Source organism: Colossoma macropomum, unplaced genomic scaffold, assembly GCF_904425465.1.
Source record: "Colossoma macropomum unplaced genomic scaffold, Colossoma_macropomum, whole genome shotgun sequence".
NCBI lineage: Eukaryota > Metazoa > Chordata > Actinopteri > Characiformes > Serrasalmidae > Colossoma > Colossoma macropomum.
The window spans coordinates 14948938-14969744 of record NW_023494786.1 but is presented as its reverse complement, the minus strand read 5'-3'; the positions used below and the strand labels follow the sequence as shown (position 1 = coordinate 14969744).

The 20807-nt window shown below is 39.4% G+C and overlaps 2 protein-coding genes across 3 annotated transcripts in view; one reads left to right on the top strand and one right to left on the bottom strand.

Moving 5' to 3' along the window:
• Window positions 1-1216: 1216 nt before the first annotated feature.
• Window positions 1217-8997, bottom strand: slc35f2l (info solute carrier family 35 member F2, like). Of its 2 annotated transcripts, none has more exons than XM_036561797.1 (8): window positions 8826-8997; window positions 8297-8472; window positions 7280-7407; window positions 6977-7136; window positions 6057-6213; window positions 5332-5384; window positions 5025-5179; window positions 1217-3207 (listed from the first exon to the last, which is right to left on the bottom strand). In XM_036561797.1, the coding sequence occupies exons 1-8, from the start codon at window positions 8939-8941 to the stop codon at window positions 2932-2934; spliced, it is 1221 nt and encodes a 406-aa protein (XP_036417690.1). In that variant the 5' UTR covers window positions 8942-8997; the 3' UTR covers window positions 1217-2931. The 2 variants fall into 2 exon arrangements, with proteins under 2 accessions (XP_036417690.1, XP_036417697.1); XM_036561804.1 differs by having other exon boundaries at window positions 8297-8468; window positions 8826-8964.
• A 1042-nt stretch (window positions 8998-10039) lies between these two features.
• Window positions 10040-20807, top strand: part of vps53 (VPS53 subunit of GARP complex) — a 28772-nt gene continuing 18004 nt past the window's right edge. The window contains exons 1-6 of the mRNA XM_036561792.1: window positions 10040-10223; window positions 10861-10941; window positions 12176-12225; window positions 12359-12425; window positions 19445-19531; window positions 19864-19979. Of these exons, the coding sequence (XP_036417685.1) occupies window positions 10137-10223; window positions 10861-10941; window positions 12176-12225; window positions 12359-12425; window positions 19445-19531; window positions 19864-19979 (488 nt within the window). The 5' untranslated portion in view covers window positions 10040-10136. The remainder of the gene's footprint in view (window positions 10224-10860; window positions 10942-12175; window positions 12226-12358; window positions 12426-19444; window positions 19532-19863; window positions 19980-20807) is intronic.

Below are 20807 nucleotides of genomic sequence, written 5' to 3'. Positions count from 1 at the left end.
CAGGAGCCAGGAAAGTCAGAGAAACAGATATCATTGCTGATGCATGCTGGATAATTAAAAAAGACAAAGAATTCAAGAAGGAAGTCAAAACAAAATGCTTGAAAACCAGAAAAATATCCATGCCTTGATGCTAGTGAAGACTTTGGAGAGCACCTTTGATGGCAAAAAAATAATGGCTTCTTTACCAAATCAAGCTTTACCTCTCATTTAAAGCCCAGTTAACCAAATGAAGCTTTCTGATTCAGATCATATTACGAGAAGAACCAGTTCAGTGGAAAAGATAATTATGTTTGGAAGATAGATGGATACAATCAGAGGAATCATGAACAAGCCATTATGAACCCAAACAGAACATTCTGGAGAGACACTATCCATATAGTGTCGCTTGTCAGCACTTAAATAATACTAATAATAGTAACAACAATAATACTCATATTTTCAGTTGTCCTGTTTCCATGATTTACATTAGATGCAGTCATTCAAGTGAAGGTCTATCAGCAGTTTCTCTAATGACATTTTGGGTCATATCCAGCAGGTGATAAAAGTAAAAGGCCGGTGGAGCTCGGCTGCCGTAGATGCATCAACTGCAAATCTCTTTTCTTCACTCTGTCTTCCACACTGACCACACAAACGCAATCACACACAGCCACTTATTAAAGTAGTAGAAGTAAAGACATATTAGCAGGACTTTAGGGGGGAAAAACGTGATAGCAACACAGTCTAGTAGTTGAACCAAAGGCAATTGGAGCACATAGGCCCACATATCACTCCATATCACTGAAATAATGGTTTCAAGGTCCACTCTGATTGTAACCACATTTATTGCTGTACCCTAATGCTTTGCACAACTAAGTAATACACTAAAAATGGTCATAAAAAAGTGTGTTCTTCAGTGTGTGTGCTAAACAAATGTTATCATTAATGATGGCTGATTCCAAATGTCAAAGCAATGCATTCACTGGGTTTGGAAAATCCTTGAGTAACTGTACTTTCTAACTCTTGATTTGTATTTTACAAAAGTATGTGTAAGTATCAGCTCATACCCCACATTAAAGTTACTTTCTTATTTTAAAAAGGTAAAGCATGCCCTATTAATTCTAACCGATATACTTTGTACTTATACAGTCGTGTGAAGAAGTGAGTACGCCCCATGAAAAGTTTAGACTTTAACATATTTAGATATCCAGATATAGAGTCTTCATTTAAACAGTCTTGATAGATTAGCATGATATAATTTAACAAGTGACACTTAGAATCACCATTTTTGTCATCCTTTATATAATCAAAATAAACAGTAATGCAGTTTTCTGATGTGGATAAAGTAAGTACACCCCTACATACATCACTACTCTAAATGAGTCAAACTGAAATCAGGTGCACTCAGTCAGGTGCTAATGATCAGAACACCAAAGAATCTCAGAGGAACTTGTCTTTTTTAAACCTTAGATATCTGGTCTGGTTTGCTCTTTGTTATTGGAGTGTGTGGTATCATCATGCCTAGATGATACCAGATCAAAAAAACTCTCTGAGGCTTTCAGAAATAAAGTTGAATATGACTTTAAGTCTGGAAAGGGGTTTAAGAAGATGGTGGAACTCAATCATTCCACTGTCCGGAAGATCATCTATAAGTGGAGCAGATTTAACACCACTGTCAACTTGTCCAGGTCAGGCTGCCCAAGGACATTCAACCCAAGTGTAGACTGGAAGATGCTAAAAGAATTTCATCACTGGATCTGCAAGTAGCTTTTGTCACTGTTGATGTCAAAGTGCATAATTCTACCAATAAAAAAAGTTTGCATAAATTTGACCTACATGAGAAGTGTGTTAGGAAGAAGCCTGTACTGTTTAAAAAGAACATCAGGGCATGACTAAAGTTTGCTAATGAATATCTAAGCAAAGAGCAAAACTTCTGGATGAAAGTGCTATGGACAGACGAATCAAAGATAGAGTTCTTTGGCCACAGTACCAGAAGCCATGTTTGGTGAAAACCTAAGAGAGTATTTGATCAGAAGAACCTCATACCAACTGTAAAGCATGGTGGTGGAAATGTTATGGTTTGGGGCTGCTTTGCTGCCTCAGGGCCTGGCCAATTTGCAGTCACAGAGTCAACTTTGAATTCTCTTTCATCCCAGAGTGCCTGAGGAGAATGTAAGACCATCTGTGAAAATGTTGAAGCTGAAGAAGTGAACCTTCCAACAGGATAATGATCCGAAACATATAAGTAAATCTACCAAGGAAAGGCTCAAAAGGAAGAAACTGAGGGTTTGATTTTTCCATGTTTTTTCTTCAGATTGAAATTAGCGATTGTAAGGATAACAACACAGAAACATTTTACTTGAACCATGTTACATAATATTGACATAATCAAGCCATCCAGTAATATAACAGCATCGTAACACAATCACTGTTAATAGTCATGACAATTGCCATAAATTTCGATGTCATGACAGCTTATGTCACACGTTAATTTTTGCTAAGTGCACTATAGTTAGCCATTATGACATCAAACTATAACATCTGTCAATTTCTCCCAATCTCTCAACATTGTCATCTCTCAAAACTCTCAAGTGCCGATGCCAGTAATATGACCCTTTTATATTACTGAACATGACAACTCATGACAGCATGTAACATCTGCCATCACATGTTCATGGCATGGTTATGTCAGTGTAATGTAGCAAGTGTTACCCAACACTTTTGAACATAAAGCTTATTAATATGAAGAAAAAAAGCTAAATCTGTTATGTCACTATATTTTCATTCAGACACTATTTACAAGATGCCAGCATCAAAGTTGTTACTTCAACTCCTCTACTGTGAATATGCAGATATTGGTCAGTTTTTACTGATGGTGGTGATGTCATCATCAGCAAAAATATCCACTGTGAATGTTGTTTAATGCACAGTTTAAATCGTTATGACATTTGTTATTTACAGCTCAGCACTGCTTATAACAACACATTCTCTGTTTTCTGATAGGTGTTTTCTCCCTCTGGAATCAGTCTCTCCTTTCTCTTCCTCTTGATGCTCACTGGAAACTTCAACTCCAGAGCCCACTCGTCCCTCCTCGTCAAACTCTGCAGCCTGGTTGTCACACCCTCCCTCTCCGCTCACTGATTCAGGAGTTGGGTTTGGTGTAGGGACGGCATTGAACATGATGAAGCCCACAGTGATCACCACTAAGGACACAACGTAGAGTCCTGAGAACTGAGGAGGAACCAGGCACAGAACTGAGGTCAGGGTGTTCATTCGTATTGGCACATGCAGAAAACAGCCCACAATGGCTATGACCTGTTCACGGTATAGAGCTCTTGTATGGGAGTCAATTTTTTTAGAGGAGAATATCCAGACATCTTGTAAACTCTTGCACTCTAATATATAATCTCTAAACCTCCAGTCGCTGGCATCATTCTACAATATTAAACTTTTAATCACTCAGTCTGCTTTTAGTTGATTTAGTTTTAGGGTTTTTAGTTGTTTTCTTGGGTGATTTATTATTTTTATTGTTAATGTTATATTTTTTTATTGGTGTCATTTGTTTGATATATTATTTGATATAGTTTCATTACTGTTATTGTCTGTTTTTTTATTTTACCTTTTTTCTTACCCTACTTTTTTTTTATTATTGATCTGCTTAATATTATTTGATTAATAATTTGATTGTTCTGATTTGTTAATCTTTTTGTCTTATGTGCCCTTTTAATAATAATTTTTGATCTTATTTTATTTTCTTTGCTATACTTTGTCTATCATAAATCCATTTAAGTGCCTTGTTTTTGTATAATGCTTAGGTGTGTTGTAAATGATGTTCTCTCTAAATATAAATAAGGATTAATTGATTGATTATCCCACAATGCCCTGCAATAGGCAGCATACAAATGATGTCTCCTAGTGGACAGAGAATACCCTTAATGCACTGTGCCATATTCTGTCTGCTGTCGCAAACACACCTGTGTATTGTTCATGTGTGAAATCATTTACTAGTCATTCAATTTACAGTCAATCATTAACTTACATAGTGCTTCTGATTTCAGGTGTATAATCAGTTCAGGGAACTGTGGTTTTGACCCTTTCAAACACAGCAAATAATTTTTTCCCCCAATTTTTAAGTCCAGTTCCACCCATTAGCTCTTCCTATTACACAATTCTACTAATCTGGGCGGGTGAAGTCTGGCATTTGCTTCCTTCCTTAGAGTCAAGTGAAATCAATCCCATAATTTCAAACTGCCCCTAACGCAACATCGGACAGCTTCACATGCTTGGAGGAGAACACTAACTGCCAATTCTGTTATATCAGTCAAATGAACACCAGCCAGCCAGGGTGAGGACAATTATGCTCTCTTGGACTCCCATCCACAGATGGCTGTGGCATCACTGGGGTTTGAACTTGTGATCTCCTAATGATAAGGTGAACACTTAGACCAGGGCTTCTCAAAGTGGCCCACAAAGTTGGCCCGTGAAGACTTTTAATTTGGCCCATCATAAAGTTAGCCTAACCCCATTGCCCTCATCCAATGAGACAACAGATACTATATGTACTAAGCTATATACTACATAACAAAATTTAAATTCTTATTTTCCTTTGTGTTTTAGTTACAAAAAATGTCAAATTCATTGTTAAAAACTCAATTTGAAATCTACCTACCTTATTCGTATATTGTTTTTAATTTTTATACTCTTTTGTCTCGGCCCACCACAAACATTGCATTTTGGCCCCCGCAAAACAAAATGTCTGGCCACACTTGTCTTGCACCACTCAAGAGCCCACTCATTCATCTTATGAAGAAGATCAAAGGTGTGCCATTTGGTCCTTTGAGAAGATAAAATGGCCCGTTCAGAAGAGAGCTTATACATTAACAAAGTAATCAACAGTTAGCAGGTCACGATGACCTGACACTGATTTGGGACCTTCGCCTAAGACTGTTCAGTCTGCACAGAATGTATATTGATCCCTCCATCAGTAAAAACAATTGCCTTCATCAAAAGATTACTCTTTATAGGTATCAGATTTATCTTGCACTTACTGAGTACTGGAAGAGGAACAGGCCACAGAACAGACTGAACAGGTCAGCAGTTAGCAGAGAGAGGTTTACTGCTGTAGCGCTGGTCACCTCCATCACCATGGGCATGCAGCTGTAGAGTGTGTACATGCACAGAACAAACCCACTCAGTAGTAGAGCTGAGAAGAGAGGAGAATACCAACCAAACCAACTAAACCATTAGAATGTAGGCCAAATTTACAACATAGAATGACATTATAAGATTAGTTTCTTGCTTATGATGTCACCAAAATAATCGATTACACTTAATCAGTAGATGTAGCACTCTTACCGATTTGCCATGTCCACTGAATACGTGCCAGCTGCACATGCTCTAAAACACCACTGTAATGAAAAAAGGAAACATACAGTCATCGAATGTTTGATCACTCCTGGTCAAATTACATGTTTTGCTGATTTTCTAAGTGAAAATTAGTGAACATATTCACTACAGAGAACACACTTAAATGTGGCATTTTTGTGCACATTTTATTTTATTGCACATTTTATTGCAAATAAACAGTAATTGCTTATCAACGTGTGCAAAAGTGTGTTGTGTGTTGATGATGTGTACTTATTTTCACATAGAAGACCAACAAAACATGTCATTTGAACTATTTAATAATTTAAACCATATGCTTATTATTCAATTATTAATCTTGTTGCTTAGCTAATCTTACTTATCATTTATTAATTACTATCAAGTAATTGGTAAGTAAAATTTTGGGCCCATTTACAGGTCCCTTAGAGTTTAAGGAGTTAATTACGATGCGTCAACCCCTTAAATACCAAGGAATTATCACACTCTTATAACAACTTAACACCTATATTGGTTTCATAGCCTTAAGAAGCCTAAATAAGTCTGGAGTTTAAAAGGCTTAAGTATGTTTGCTAAATTCGACATCATATTCAGGCCTACTATCTTATATAACATGCTTGGATGCAATAGTTTCTTCATGAATGACTGAAAAGATGTACTACGACATGCAAACAGATATACACCTAAATAAGTCTCACAGCTGTATGCCACTGATCAGCGTCCCAAACAGGCCCAGCATGCCCAGAAACTCCACCCTGCTTCGGTTCTTCACCGTGTACTCCTGACACACGTTGGACACGGCATACAGAGTGGCACTGAGGATAACCAGGCCGTCTCCCAGCAGGATGTTACTGGCTGTTGGCATAGAGATGAAGTATGGTGAACATGTTTATTTCAGTTCGTTACAATGGACTAAAGTAGAATGTCAAGGGCTTCATCATCACATCAGTATTTGTGTACACTGTCCCATCCTGCTTCTTTGCTCTTTTGTTTTGTGTTTTGTTGTGTATACCGTGCACCAATGAGAGCTGTGAGAAAGCTTTTCATTCTGGTGTCTGGTATAAGGACAATACAGCTGAACTGAATTGAATTGGTTTACTGACACTGCATTTTAATTAGACATGTATTGATACACATATTTTCAGGTTCCATACAGTTTTCAATTCTGAGGTCAAGATTTGGAACAACTTTCCACATTTTACATGTGTATATACGTTTTAAATGTCTTGATTCTACAGAAATTATATAAGACTATAAATCATATTGATTTGGTTCACAAAATGCACATTTTATTTAGAACAAAAATGGCAAAGTATGTCCTTATGCCAAATAGTGATCTTATAAAGCAGTGCCACTGAGCTAAAAATAATGTAAAAAAAATAGGACACACCCAGATGCATAGTTTTGATCACTGACAGTGGATTCCATGTAATTAGAGAACATGTACTCACATGGTGTATCAGTGATACAGTTTTAACTTCAATATAGAATTCTAGGCATCAATTCTACATTTTTCTGTACTGCATGAAAAATGTTACATCATTAATGTGTTAACAATAACAACATTACTAAGCAATGACTGGATCTTTTTATCAGTAGGAAAACAATGTGTCCTCACTTGACCCTTGGTCCCGGCCTGCGAGGAGATCAGCTCCAACCATGGCTCCCACACCAGCCAGACACACACATACAGCCACATAGTGAATTATTTTGTAGCGCGCCTTCAGGAAGAACCAGGACAGGATCATGAGCACTGGGATGATAAAGCAGTCCAAGAGCTGAAACACAGTAAAGTAGTTGTGTTAGTCATACAGTAACAGTGACAAATTCTTATAAATGCTTATATTTCACACACTAATGGAATAAGTTGTAAGTGAATCGTGATATTATTTTTATTCATCTGTATAGGAAAGGATTTCACCTGCACACTGGTTAACGTGGTGTACTGGTACGCTTTCACCACGGCATAATTTGCCTCCACGTCTGCCAAACCCAACAAGATATACTTCCACCATTTTGTCTTTAATATCTGCAAAATATTTCCATCACCTACATTAAAAGAGAAGCATCCTGGATGTTACGTTGTGGAAGAAAATGAAGAGGCATTCATTACAGTATACATTACTGATCTAAAGTTTGGAATCATTTATCATGTTAATAATTGAGTGATAACTTATAGAACGTAAACTGAAAGAGGAACAGCAAGACATTATTAAATGATAAACAATATACTGGAATGATCTGTTTATAGTAATTTTGTGAAGTTATCTGCCTTAGATTTGATCATACCTTTTCAAATATGAGGTTTTCTGGGTGATAATTATGTTCGTTGTCAATGTTATAGTTATAGTTTTTGGGGTCTACAACTCTGTTCATCTTTCTGGGCAGATCTAAATTATATTTTTTATATTAGCTATAGCTTTTTTCAAATTTTTAAGCAGTAAAGTTGTAGAGTAGTGGCATCACATTAGACATAGTTTATACATGCATCTGCAGCAAAACTGGTTTTATATTATTGAATACAGTGATTCCAGACTTTGAACAGTACCTTACAATCGTATGTAAATGCTTGAATACCCCTGATCAAATTACATTTTTTTCACATTTCCAAGTGAAAATAAGTTACCACATCCTCTGCAAAGAATAAACTTAAGTATGCTGTGTTCCTGCAAATTTTAGTGCACAATTCTCTTTACTTGATTATAATGTAAAATACTAAATGTGGCATAAATTTTGCACAGGCCAATTTTATAGTTTATTTTTTTCCAGTATGTTTTTTTTTTCAGCAAATAAACAGTAATTGTGCATTAAAATGTGCAGAAGTGTGTTCTCTGAAGATGATGCATTAATTTATTTCAACAAAACATTGACCAGGAGTGTCCAAACTTTGGAATATACCTGCATATCATCAGCATATTGGATGAGAAATGAAAGTGACCTGTTCTGAAAAACAGTGCTGTAGTGTAGGTGAGGAACAGAAGGGTGTAGTTGATGAAACTCTGAAGCATAGGTAAATCCAGGTGGTATCCCGAGGCCAGGAACTGAGAGGTCACTGCAGTGCCACAGATCAGCGCTGACAGACCCTGACCCATCAACAGTGTTTTCAGAAGCTGCCTAGGACAAACATGCAGAAATATCTAGTAAAATATCCACTGCTAAGTGAACATCTGAATAGCTTTAAATTAGGCTTCAGCTCTGTAGGCTGGTTTCCAGGACATGGATTAAGGCTAACCTTGGGCTAAATTGCAGCGCTAATGTTCATTCACTACTGAAAGTCGATATTAATGTAGGTTTAGGCTTAACATGGGGCTAGAAAACCGGTCATATAGGATTTAACTCTACGCTACTGATTTATTTTTAGTACATACTTTGCAAGAACCTAATGTAGCCCTTGAATTGGCCTGAGCAAGCTGAGGAATGAAGGGAAGGATGCATCCCATGTAGTAGGATGGAATTTTTTCACTCACCATGTGAAAATATCTCTCCATTTCAAGTGTCGGAGCTGTCTTGAAACTTTTCCACAAAGTGTTTCTCTTTGGTCGAGACTCATCCTGCTGGATTTCTCCTGCTCTGTGTCAGTCATCGCCCTCTGAAGTGATCTGCTAACAGTCAGCGTGTCTCTGAGAACAGTGCTTCAAATGTTACGTCTTAACTAACTGGGGTCAATCATTTACAATTTGTGAAACAATTTGGCCTACAGGGAAGACAGAGAGATAAAGCGTGTTTTACAGTCCCAGGTGACAGTGAAGCCTACTATGTAACAAAAGTGTGTAGACTGCTATAGACTCATACTCAGGTAAAAGTATAATTACTTTTGGAAAATAATGAGACGAGTAAAATTAAACTTAAGTACTGAGTTCCTTATGAAACAATTGTGGAACTTCTTATTACATCCAGCATTTATCAGCACAGAAACTGAAGTCTGTTAGGCTCTATAGTTCTATTTTTGGTCTAAAACAAAATGACAAATCCATCCAAATGTTATTAAGTACATGTAAGCAATTGCTACCCATCACTGCTTTTTCCCTGAGGTCCACTTATGGCATTTGTGGGGTTTTATTTATTCATAATTCAATTTACATGACCATTTTCCAGCCTCCATTTATCCTCATAATTAAACCGGCAGACTGTGTCTTTCAGTCCAGTGTATGTAAATGACCTCAGTTCTGATTTATTATATTTGATGTATTATTCATCATTCACAAAGCAGTCTGGGCTGAAACACTCTATAACTTCAACTTCAGTGGGCGGAGCTAAAGTGTTGTAGACTGAATACACAGACGTATGTAAAGGCATTGGTTTTCTTCACATCATGAGCTCATCGGATGTTTTTGCAGCTCAGATTTCGTAAACATGCTGTGTGGACCTGGGATGTGAACTGTAGGTTTTGAAACTTGAATGCTATGCATATTTTGCAGTGTTGCAATGTTTTGAAACACTGTTTGCATACTACACCAAACTCTTTTATTTAACAAAAAGTGAGATAGAAATGCTGCCTTACATGACATGAACCCTGGAACATAAGATATAAAACCTGTAACGTAACTAAAAACGTCTCAAAGGTTATTTTTGAACTGTTGAAGGATCAATGAAAGAGAAGTATTTTCTTAACTTTTTTTCCATGTAAACCCCTGATGTGCCTTGTAGGCCCTGTCTGGGCTGAACTCCAGTGCAGTGGGTGGCAGTAATGGCTGTGCTGGTTGTTGTGCTCGCTCAGCTGAAGGAGCCGCAGGTTCCGAGCAGCTACAGTCACAGCTCACTGTCAGCCGGCTGCTACGATGATGGAGGAGGACGAATTTGAGTTCGTGGAGGATTTGGACGCAATTTTACACCTTTCTCCTGAAGTGCGAGTGGCCATTGAACAGGTAGCTCGCTGTTATTTGAGAAAGCAGTTAGTGTTTTTTCACGGTTTGCAGTGCATAGTTAACGTTAGCGCACTAGCCTGTCAGTGGCTAAGATAGCTGTTAGTTTCTGTCTGTCAGTTTAGGTCGGAACTTGTTGAATTGACATTTCATTAACTGTATTAATCAGCATTTTTAACAAAGGACCAAGTGCCCAAACAAAATAAAACGCGTAGTTATACAGCGTTAACCAGCCTGGGACGTTTGTTATTGTCCGCTGTCTGTAGCGTTAGCAGCTACTTGATGGATAAGTGACTAGCCTGATATCTAGCTTGGTAGCTACCATATCTGCTAACGTTAAACATAAATGACTGTCACTGCATTTCGTAGCTATTAAATAAACAATAAATTAAAAAGGTTGAACGGGGGTTTGAAGACCACACAAAAAAGTGAACTGATGCTACCATTAGTCTCCCTTTGGTTTGTGCTCATTAACGTTTGACAGTGTAATAGCTGTGTTAGCGAGACACACCACACCTCTGTCACAGATCGCTCTGGTTGCACACAACGTTATTTTGTTTATATGCGTTCACAGTATTCTGTTTAGCGAAACAAAATTTAGATTTTCCTTCTTTTTTTCCTTGTTATCTCTTCATTTTAGGTTTTCCCCAGTCAAGATGCCCTTGATCGGCCAGACTTCAATGCTGTTGAATACATCAACACTTTGTTTCCTACTGAGCAGGTAGATCAAATGACAGTTTCAGATTGGTCTAAATGACATCCTGAACGAAAATGGAAAATATTGCTGTATGTTGTCAGTGTTGTAAACGTAATGGTTGAATATAATGGTTTCATGCAGTGAATTACATTTTTTAGTGGTAAATCTCTGAATATAAGTTGGTAATTTTCAACATTATTATTTTGCATTCAGGTTTGTATTATGGGCAACAGTGCTGACCACCCTTTGGTTTTCAAGTGGTCCCATGTTGGCTGGCTGCTCCATCCTTTGCTGGCTGCTAACTCACTCGGCATAGCTGCACTGTTGCTAGCTTCAATGACAACAAAATGTTTCTTTCTTTTTTTAACAGTTCCTTCTTTGGAAATGCTCTTTTTTAGTTTGGTAATGCAGTCTCCCACACCTTAATTGAGATCTTACACATCTTCTCTTTTGTCTTCAGTTTGAGAAATGTGTACCAATTCACTCTTTCCACCAGTCTCTTGGGAAATTGGGCAAGTTTTCAGATTTACAAATATGCTGTGGAATATTGTAAAGTTTTCCAGAGGTGTTCCAGGCAAAATTACAGTTGCTTGATTGTGAGGGACGAACTGGGTAAACCAGTTTGCTATAGCGCCAACCTGAGGCAGACCAATGCTGCATCTCTATTAATAAGGATTTCAAGAATGCCTCACCGTGTTGTGTTTGAAGTAGGCTAAACAGTGACCTTTCTCTGAATTAGTATTTGAGTGTCTATTTTTCCATAATGTACAGCATAATGTCTTATTTTTCCCTAACGTAATGTCATAATGTCATAATAAGTTTAATGTCAGAGACCACCCAGAATTTTGATTTTGAGACATTCAGGGTGTCCAAGAGGACATACCAGATTCCAGGACTCCCTGTATTTCACACCTTAGGCTTTAGTAGAACTTAAATTATATTATAATTTCTTAAAATGTAAAATATCAAAAGTATTGGAGCAGAACACAGTAATAATTTTTACAAGAAGCATTTGATTGACCATGTTATGCTAAGCCCTCATGTTTTGTTTAAGCTTAGCCCAAAAAAAACCCTTCTGATGCTTTTTATGTTACATATTTTACTTTTCATTTTGCCATCCTTTTTTTCCTTTTTTGACCACTTGGCAGCGCTATTGCCCTTCAGTAGGAGTCCATTAAAAAATAGGAGGGAACTTTAAAAGAGTTTTTGTTTTGCTGCAAGTTTATACAGAATATACATGACCTCTTTCTTTTAACAGTCACTGGCAAACATAGACGAAGTGGTGAACAAGATTCGCCTGAAAATCAGGTGAGCTTTTCATCCTACACATAAAAAATGTTCTGACGGCATGTGCACACACTGTATACTAGTGATTCTCACACCAGAGTCCTGAAAGTTTTTATTTATTTATTTATTTTTAATTGCTTTTTTATTTGATCAGACGTCTGGATGATAACATTAGGACGGTGGTGAGGGGACAGACTAATGTGGGACAGGATGGCAGGCAGGTGAGTGTCTTCAGTCCACCTTTCCATGGTCTCACAAGCTAGATTTCTTATTCATGCCTGTTGCCAAAGAGTCTGGTGCATTTTTGTCCATTAATGTGGCCAAGAACTGGCTGCTTTGAGATGAGGGGCTGTTTGACTGACATGCAAAATAACCAGCCACAGATTGTTCTTTTTTTGTGATGTGTAGTGACAGGTAGTTTGCAAAACAGAGTGGTCCGCAGTGGGCTGTCAATGGCACTTTGTAATAATAATCAATGAAAAGATAATTGACGCATTTAAACTCTTGAATGCTGTTAAATACAGCCGCTACATTGCTCCAAGAGGTCAGTTGTGGTGAGCAGAGCATGCAGCTGCTTGCAAAAGTTTGTTTCCCATCGGACAGAAAAAACATGATACATGGCACATAGACATTTAAGTAGCCAGTCAGAATGAAACTGACATAATCCTCATAGTTGTGGCCAGTTTAGAGCATTCAGTAGATGTCCAGTGCTTTGCGCACATGGAGGACCGAGCGTTTCCACAAGTGTAGTCTAATGCAGGGTTTCTCAACCCCTGGGCCGCGAAGCACCCTCTGGTGGTCCTTTGGCCAGTACTGTCAATGGCATATTGTAATTAAAAACATTTAAAAAATAACTGACTTAATAATTTGAATGAAATATAAATGTTTTAAAACAGTAAATAATGTTAATGTAAGCTCTGTCACAATGGTGTACAACAGCTTCAACTGTTTTTTGACCCTTGCCTTACACAAAATATGTTCAGTTGTTCATTCTGGAGTTTAAAAATTGTAGAAGGATACAATTTTATGTTCAGTGACACGTTGCATATTGCGGGGATTGGCACTTAAGCATCACGTTGTTGAAAATTGCCTAAAAATAAGATTTTTAAGCAAAAAAGTTGAGTTTTGTTTGTCCTTTGGGATTTAAATGCTATAATGAGTTTTATGTTTGTTGCATGTATTTGTTGTCCTTGTCTTTCTTTGTTGTCCTTGTTCTTTCTTTGTTTTTTTCCCACACTACAGGATAATTGGGCCAATTTTGAGGACGATTTATTCCTCCCTGGCATCGCAAAAGGTCTCCCGAAATCAGGGTGATCTTAAACAATAATCTTCCCAGATTTCCCTGTGGTGTGGGGTGTCCATAATCCAATCTTTACTCCTCTGATGTAGTCCCAGTTTACTCGGGGCCACCCTGATAGTAAATTGTAAATAATAAACATGTTCAGTATTTATGACTCAGTATCCTGTAGTGTGGGCTGGGCGCCGATTCTCTGGTGTGAAACGTGCTGTTGACATCGTGCCTGACAGACATGTATATATGTATGAATGTATGTATTCATCTTAAGCTTGCATTGCAGCATGTATACACCCTGCTGCCCCCTTATTTCTGGTGATAGTTTTATCCACATTTTTTTTTCTTTTGCTTGGCTTTTTCTGTGCAGAAAGCACACGTCACCAGCATAGCAATAGCCTCGCTGCCATTTGCTGTGTTTGTTTAGATCTAAAGTCACGTTTGTTCGCGAGAAACTCCCACGAGGTTTTGGGAATTGGAGCCACTGGTTGAGACTCTTGTTCATGGGCATAATCTGAAAGTGTGTGGTGTTTCATTCAGGGCAGATTGTGTAGTGTGGGGACTTTGCTATCTGACGATGGTCAAGGACAGAAAAATCAGTGAAAAATATCATTATGTATGGGGTCTCATGTTTTCAACATCTTTTAAGATTTTTGAAATCCTGTAGTGTGGAAGAGGCCTAGGGTAAATTCCTGAGGGAAATTTCTTGTTATAGCTATAAACATTGCCAATAAATATTGAATCTGAATCTGAAATGTTAACGATGAACTCATCCTCAACTTTGAAATGAGTGTTCCTCTCATTGATGTGTCCTTATAGCGTTCTCATTTGAGAGGGTTTGTGGAAGGGGTGTCATGTTTGCGTGATCTGAAGGTTTGCTGTTGGGACTGGAGGAAGATGAATTAGTGAGCCTTGCTCTAAGGCAACAGCATCTGAATGAAGAAAGCTGCTCTAGTGTGAAGCGGTGGTGATGGATGTGGCACCAGACTCTGCGGGCTGCCCTTTCTGCCTGTTCAGACACAAATCTCTCGCAGCTTCTCTGCTTAACCTGTTAGGTCTTACTAATCAACAGCAAACCCAGTCTCAGTAATTTGTACACCAGCCTGTCAGTGACATTTAATAATTGTCCATGCTGTCGCTTGTATTGTTCATCCATTTCAATACTGTGGAACAGGCTAAGATTAGTCATAGCTGTCACGTTCCCAGCCTCAGGCTGTCTCCCTCTTGATTTGGAAGAGAAGACACATTCCCCTGGATTTCCCTGTTCTCCGCTATGGTTTCATTCCACATTGTGGTTTGGTGTCCTGCTGCTTCTTGGAGCTGGTGGAAAACCTTGATTCAACACAGATCCATGCTCAATCAGGGCGGCAGGCAGAGGTGAAATGTGACACCTGATTGTGAGGTATGAGTCAGGGCTAGCGAGGGTTTAGAAGGGTCTGGTGGTCCCCTGTTAACCAGTTTACTCCGGGATGTGGAAAGTGCTTGTGGCTGGGCTGGTTCTCTGGACCAGGGCTTGGAGCTTCATGGCCTGTGGCCTTCGGAGATGTTTCCACAAAGCAAAGGAAAATCCTTTCTGCAGATGGAAATGCTGTGAGGTGTGGGCTACAGATGTAGGGGCTAGGGGCTGATGGAGGCATCTGCTTCTGGAGCATGGTCTCGGGGGCATGCATGATGATAATTCTAGCTGTGTGGAGGTGGTGGAGAATGTGTGCTTTTAGAGTGTTCTCAGACTCCCTCTTGTCTTTTTTAAAGGACAAAAGTTAGCATTCTGCATTAGGGAAACGATTTGTCCAGTTAGGCTGGGAGTGAGTCAGCGAGTGCTCTTTGATGTTGAGTTGGAGCTGAAGGCCAGATAAGCAGCGTCCCCTGCATTGTGCTGCGGTCACGCCACAGATGTTCGCCCTGTTTAAATGCCCTATGGACAAAAATCTGCCTTGGAAGGAAAAGAACTCTTATTGTCTGCCTGCTGAGCGGATTCACTCTCTGGCAGGGATGGGTAGCTGTGCACCCCAGGAAAACTTTGGTTCAGTGCCCAGCTGAGTGCCTTGTTTTGGAGAAATCTTTTGTTTTATCTGTTGAATTTCAAAGGCTTCCCCTGTAGCTGTACTTTTTTCATGTTAAAGGTCTTGCAGCTCTATTTTCTTGAGTAATATTTTGCCTTTTTCACACATTCTGGCATATTTTACTCTCTTTTAATTAAGCATTATTCCCTGATAACTGCGAAAAGTATAAAATAAATAAAGCCTTACTTCAGTCTTTTTGTGATCTGTTTTACCCCGCCAGTTACTCCTTTGTAAAGAAAAGGCCATTTGTGTGATAGTGACCAGTGCTCTCTTTGGCTGTTTTAGTGGAGGAGACGGGTTTAGAGATATGGTCAGTGTGCTGTGTAGAGGGCTCAACAACGGCTGCAGTGAAAAAGAGTATAGAAAGACTGTACATGTGCATGACTTCTTAAGCTTGTTTATGCTGAAAGCCAGATGCAGTCACAAAATCATGGGTATATGTCAGCAAAGCATGTCATTACACAGCACTGTATGATGCAAAAAATGTGTAATTATTATTTTAAGTAGCTTTTGTTTTCTAATTTGCCATCCCTTAGATAACGCAAATATTATTTTGGTAATACTAATATAATAATAAGATAATGCTAGTTAGTGCTAATGCAGTTTTCATTGTTATGCAATGTTAGCATGAAGCTAAAGATGGTTAATATTTATGTTTTGTAGCAGCTCTCGAGAGTAAACACAGATACTCGAAGCTTGTAACGTACATTTTTGTGTCTCCCACAGCATACTGGAGTTAAAATTTAAGAAGTTAAATTATAAGCATGACCTCAAAGTGCATACTCTGAGCTTTGTAAGAGCTATTTGGACCATTTCTGGACTTTGGACCTTGGTTGGTTATGTATGGAAAAGGTTGTGATTCCTACTCTGTTCACCCGATTTGGATGTTAAATACCCAGAAGATCTTTGAGTTTTGACCTATTCATTATTTAAACTCCACTATGCTGTGGTAGACAGCTAAAATAACAGTAACTTTATTGATGTACAAATACTTATGGACCTGACTTTATTCTATACATTAGATGTTACAGTTTGTTACAGTTAAGCTCAAATCCTGTCTCTCAACATTTCTGCAGTCTGACAGTTTAGCTATGTGCTCAGCTTACCCTAGTGAGGACAGAATATAGTTGAATTAGCCCACAGAAAGCCTGTTAACATCAGTGAACGACTCTCATAATGCATAAATGTAATGTTTGAGATTTGTGACATTACATTAATGTTTTACACTGTCCTGTTCTTCAAAGACGTGTGTACGTGAGGCAGTGAATGTGAGAGTGAAAGCATGAAGGCTGGGTGAGTGAGTGTGTTTAATGAAGTGGGGCAGGACGTTTGCTTGATCTGATGTAGCATCGAACAGCAAATCTTAACCGTCAGCATAATCACATGCTTTCTGTAAAAAGAAGTGCACATTTCATAATTTCTCAATGGTATTTACAGTGACATGCGTGAATTGGCAAGGAAGATGCAGTTTTGTTTGTTTTGTCCTCTTCAAGGACAAAGTTATAGCCCATATAATATGCCCCCATTACTTTGTGGAATATTTGCTGAAGTGGAAAATTGTTTTACAATATGCTGAAACTTATGCAACATTGAAGAGAGCAGAAAATCAACAAAGGGCCAAAACATTTGGTGCCAATTATGAGAGTGCTGGGTCATTCTCATTGCTTTCCCTTCGTCTAGCCCGGCCATTACTGTAATGTATATTATTTTCTTTGATGCAGCTAAAGATTCCATATAGAAGCCTGCCATATTGTGTTCCCAGATGGGATAGGGGGGTGGGGGTTCAGATGAGAGTTTTATGGCTGTCAGGGAGCCAGTTGGGATCAGGATGTCTCATGTAGTTTTTGGCATCTGGAGCTGCTTATTAGGAATGCTGCGAAGGAACCTCCCCAAGAATGTAGCATAAATATTTAATCTACACACAGGATGGAAAGTTTACTGCTTATGTGGTTTTCTGTCTTTCTTCTTGGTATTCTTCTGGAAATTGGTGACATGCTTGCTTGTGTTTTTCTTCATGAGAGGTCAAAATTGGACCCAGCATATGAATTTTAAACCAGGTTTCAAGCTGCAGTTATATAAAAGTCGACAAAGATTTTAGCTGCACAGAGAAAGTTTAAAGTCTTTTAAGAAATTATATAGTGTAAAACTGTAGTGTATAAGTGCAAACTGGCTGTCATCACTAGTACTGTTTTTTTTTTCATGAATTTGGGAAAAAAAGACACCAGCTGTTCTTTATGTTGAATGACTGTTTCATGACAAAAGGACCAATAGAAATGGTCCAGACTTACTTGTTGCATTGATCTTATTACATTACATTAAAGTCTGTCCACAGCAGTTTGCTAACTGAAATTGTAACTGTCATCACTTCAATGGTCATCAGTTCCTACTTTTTCTGTAGTAAAGCAAAATACCACATACTCAGTCTCTTGCTTGGCTAAAGACAGGGAAGTAAAGCAGGAGTGCTGTCTTGTCAGCATCCCATTCAGTGTCGTCCTGCTGTCTGTGGCCAGCTATAACTGTCTGAGCGGAGATATCCCCAAACTGCAAATGGAGTCCACATGTGTGGCAGCCAGAATCAAACTGGGCCTCTCCCTCCCCATCAGACGAGGAGTGGAGAGAGATAAGGAAAGGAGCGAGTTCTCCAGCATTCAGCGTCTTGCTCTGAACTCCGGAAATGAACCATTTGGAATGCCTAACCACTCCTCATCCCACTATCTGCATATCTGCATTGCTAAACCTTATTGAGTGCTTTCCCAGCCATTTTTGCTATGTGGTCTCTCTCTCTCCATGTGAGCGTGGGCACATAAGACCACGTCCTTTTGAGGATCTCTGTAGGACCTCTAACTTGTTTTGCACTGCTATTCCTTTTGAAAATGTTATGTCAACTGTCTGTCTGTGTGCGTGTGTATGATTGAGCAAAGGAGCGTCCTCCTGTGTTTTGAGGAGCCTTGTAAAAGTGGTAAATTCCATGGGGCAGCTGGTGCCGGCTGTTAGCATTCCATCTGCCTGTGAAAGAGAGAGCGAGCCAATCTTTATACGCTCAGTCAACTCAGCCCAGGGCCCTGCAAAATACACTGGCATCAGCTGCCACCATAGCTTACTGTACACCACCACAGCAGCTCAAACGCTGTATGGCAATTACACATTATCAAAAGCCAGAAGGGCTTTTTTTTTTGCAGACCATTGCATGGCTGTGTGAAGTCTGCCACTGCCCATGGCCCTACAGTTAAGTTGCTGTGGGGGCCAGTCTACCTCAGGGCCAGTACAGGCGCCATGGAGATGTGATCAGGTCAGGTGGGGGAACATGTGGCAGGCCTGGGATGCCTCAGTGCAGCTGCTGCACACTTACCCTGCTGGAATGTGAGGGCAAACTGTGGGTGAGGGTTTTTCATCAAGCAGTCCCATTTGGTTCTCATTTCTCTGCCTGAGAGAGAGAGAGAGAGAGAGAGAGAGAGAGAGAGAGAGAGAGAGAGAGAGACGCTCACTAAAAATAATTCAGAGGGAGGAGGAGGAGGAAAACAGGCCAGAAACAACATCATCATCTCTTTCTACTCCAGCCCTTTGACTCATCCTGTATCTTTATATTCACTAGGAATTGCTACTGCTGAAGTTACAGACTGCTTTGGTGTGGTTTTAAGATTAATTTTATGGTCTGACATTTAAAACAGTAAATTGCCCGAAAGGAGTATTGTGACTGTTTTCAAAGGTCATAAAAAGTAACTACATTTTTCCGTAACAAATTGTCCTATGAACCTTTTAGACTGTTGTTAGAGTAGCTGAGTGAATTATTAATTCAAAAATATAACTGACAGCAATGGAAATGTTGTAGCAAGTCTGTGAGAGTGATCATGGATGCAGTATCTCTGAACTTTTGCCTCTATTCCAGGCTCTGGAGGAGGCGCAGAAAGCCATCCAACAACTGTTTGGCAAAATCAAAGACATCAAGGACAAAGCGGAGAAATCGGAGCAAATGGTGAGTAAAAATAAGCCTTGCAGACAGGAACCTGGTCATTTAGGGCCTGAAAGTCGACCCAGTGTAAATAGGACTTTCACCTCCCCTTAACACGCTCCTCAGTACTGGCTAACTATGCAGGAGGAAATTGTGACATCCTGCGGTTTTTGTACACTGCAGCCCCTTAAGCCCTGGGTAATGCACTAGCCATCTGCATGTTACCAGTGCAGAGCAGGTCAGCGGAAGGGCAGGGTCTGGCTAGCTGGAGTTGTGGGACAGGAGAACAATAGGGAGCCTCTCCGTGCTGGATATGCTGGAGCAATCAGCTCTAAGATGTTTGTTCCCCCCCTCAGGTAAAAGAGATCACCCGGGACATCAAACAGCTGGACCATGCCAAGCGTCACCTGACCACCTCCATCACTACACTAAATCACCTGCACATGTTGGCTGGCGGTGTGGACTCTCTAGAGTAAGTGGGCTCACCCTTTTCCAGCCCACACACCACAGATAAAGCAGTAAAGCGATAGTTCAGTGAAAAATCACATTTACACAGTTTTCCCCTCTTACGGCAAAAAAGTCAGTTCGCCAAGACCTGCTTCTTTAGTTTTGCAAGGTGCTATGAGGCTAATGTAGCTAACAAGTAATATAAGCTATTATAAATACAATACTCCACCAGTTAGGGGATAGCAGGGTACAGCCTAACACATAGCTCCTCCAAAAATATTGGAACAGTGAAACCAATTCTTTTGTTTTTGCTATATACTAAAGATGAATATGAGCCATTCATAGATCAGAATGTCAGATTCTCCATTTCCTGATATTTACATCTAGATGTAAAACAAGATGGAACCTTTTGTTTGAACCCACACATTTTACATGTGAAAAAAATACTGGAACATGTGACTGACAGGTCTTTCTTGTTGCCTAGGTGTGCCCTGTTAGATTGATTGTTTACACAATTTATAGCTTTGGATGTCTGCTCTTGGGTTGAGCCCTGGGTTTTGCCTGTGAAGACTGCATGTGTTTTTTAAAATAGATAAACTAACATGAACACCAGAGAGCTATCTATGGGAGAAAGCTGACAAAAGAGAGAAAATTGCACACCCGTTGGGTATAGCCCATACAACAATCTGGAATGTCCTGAAAAAGAAAGGAACCACTGTTGTTCTAACAACCAGGCATCGAACAGGTTGTCCAAGGAATTCAGCAGTTGACAGGAACAATGTGAGAGCTAAGTAGAAAACACAAAAAATAACAGTCAGTGACAATCACCAAGAACCTCCACAGGGCAGGACTT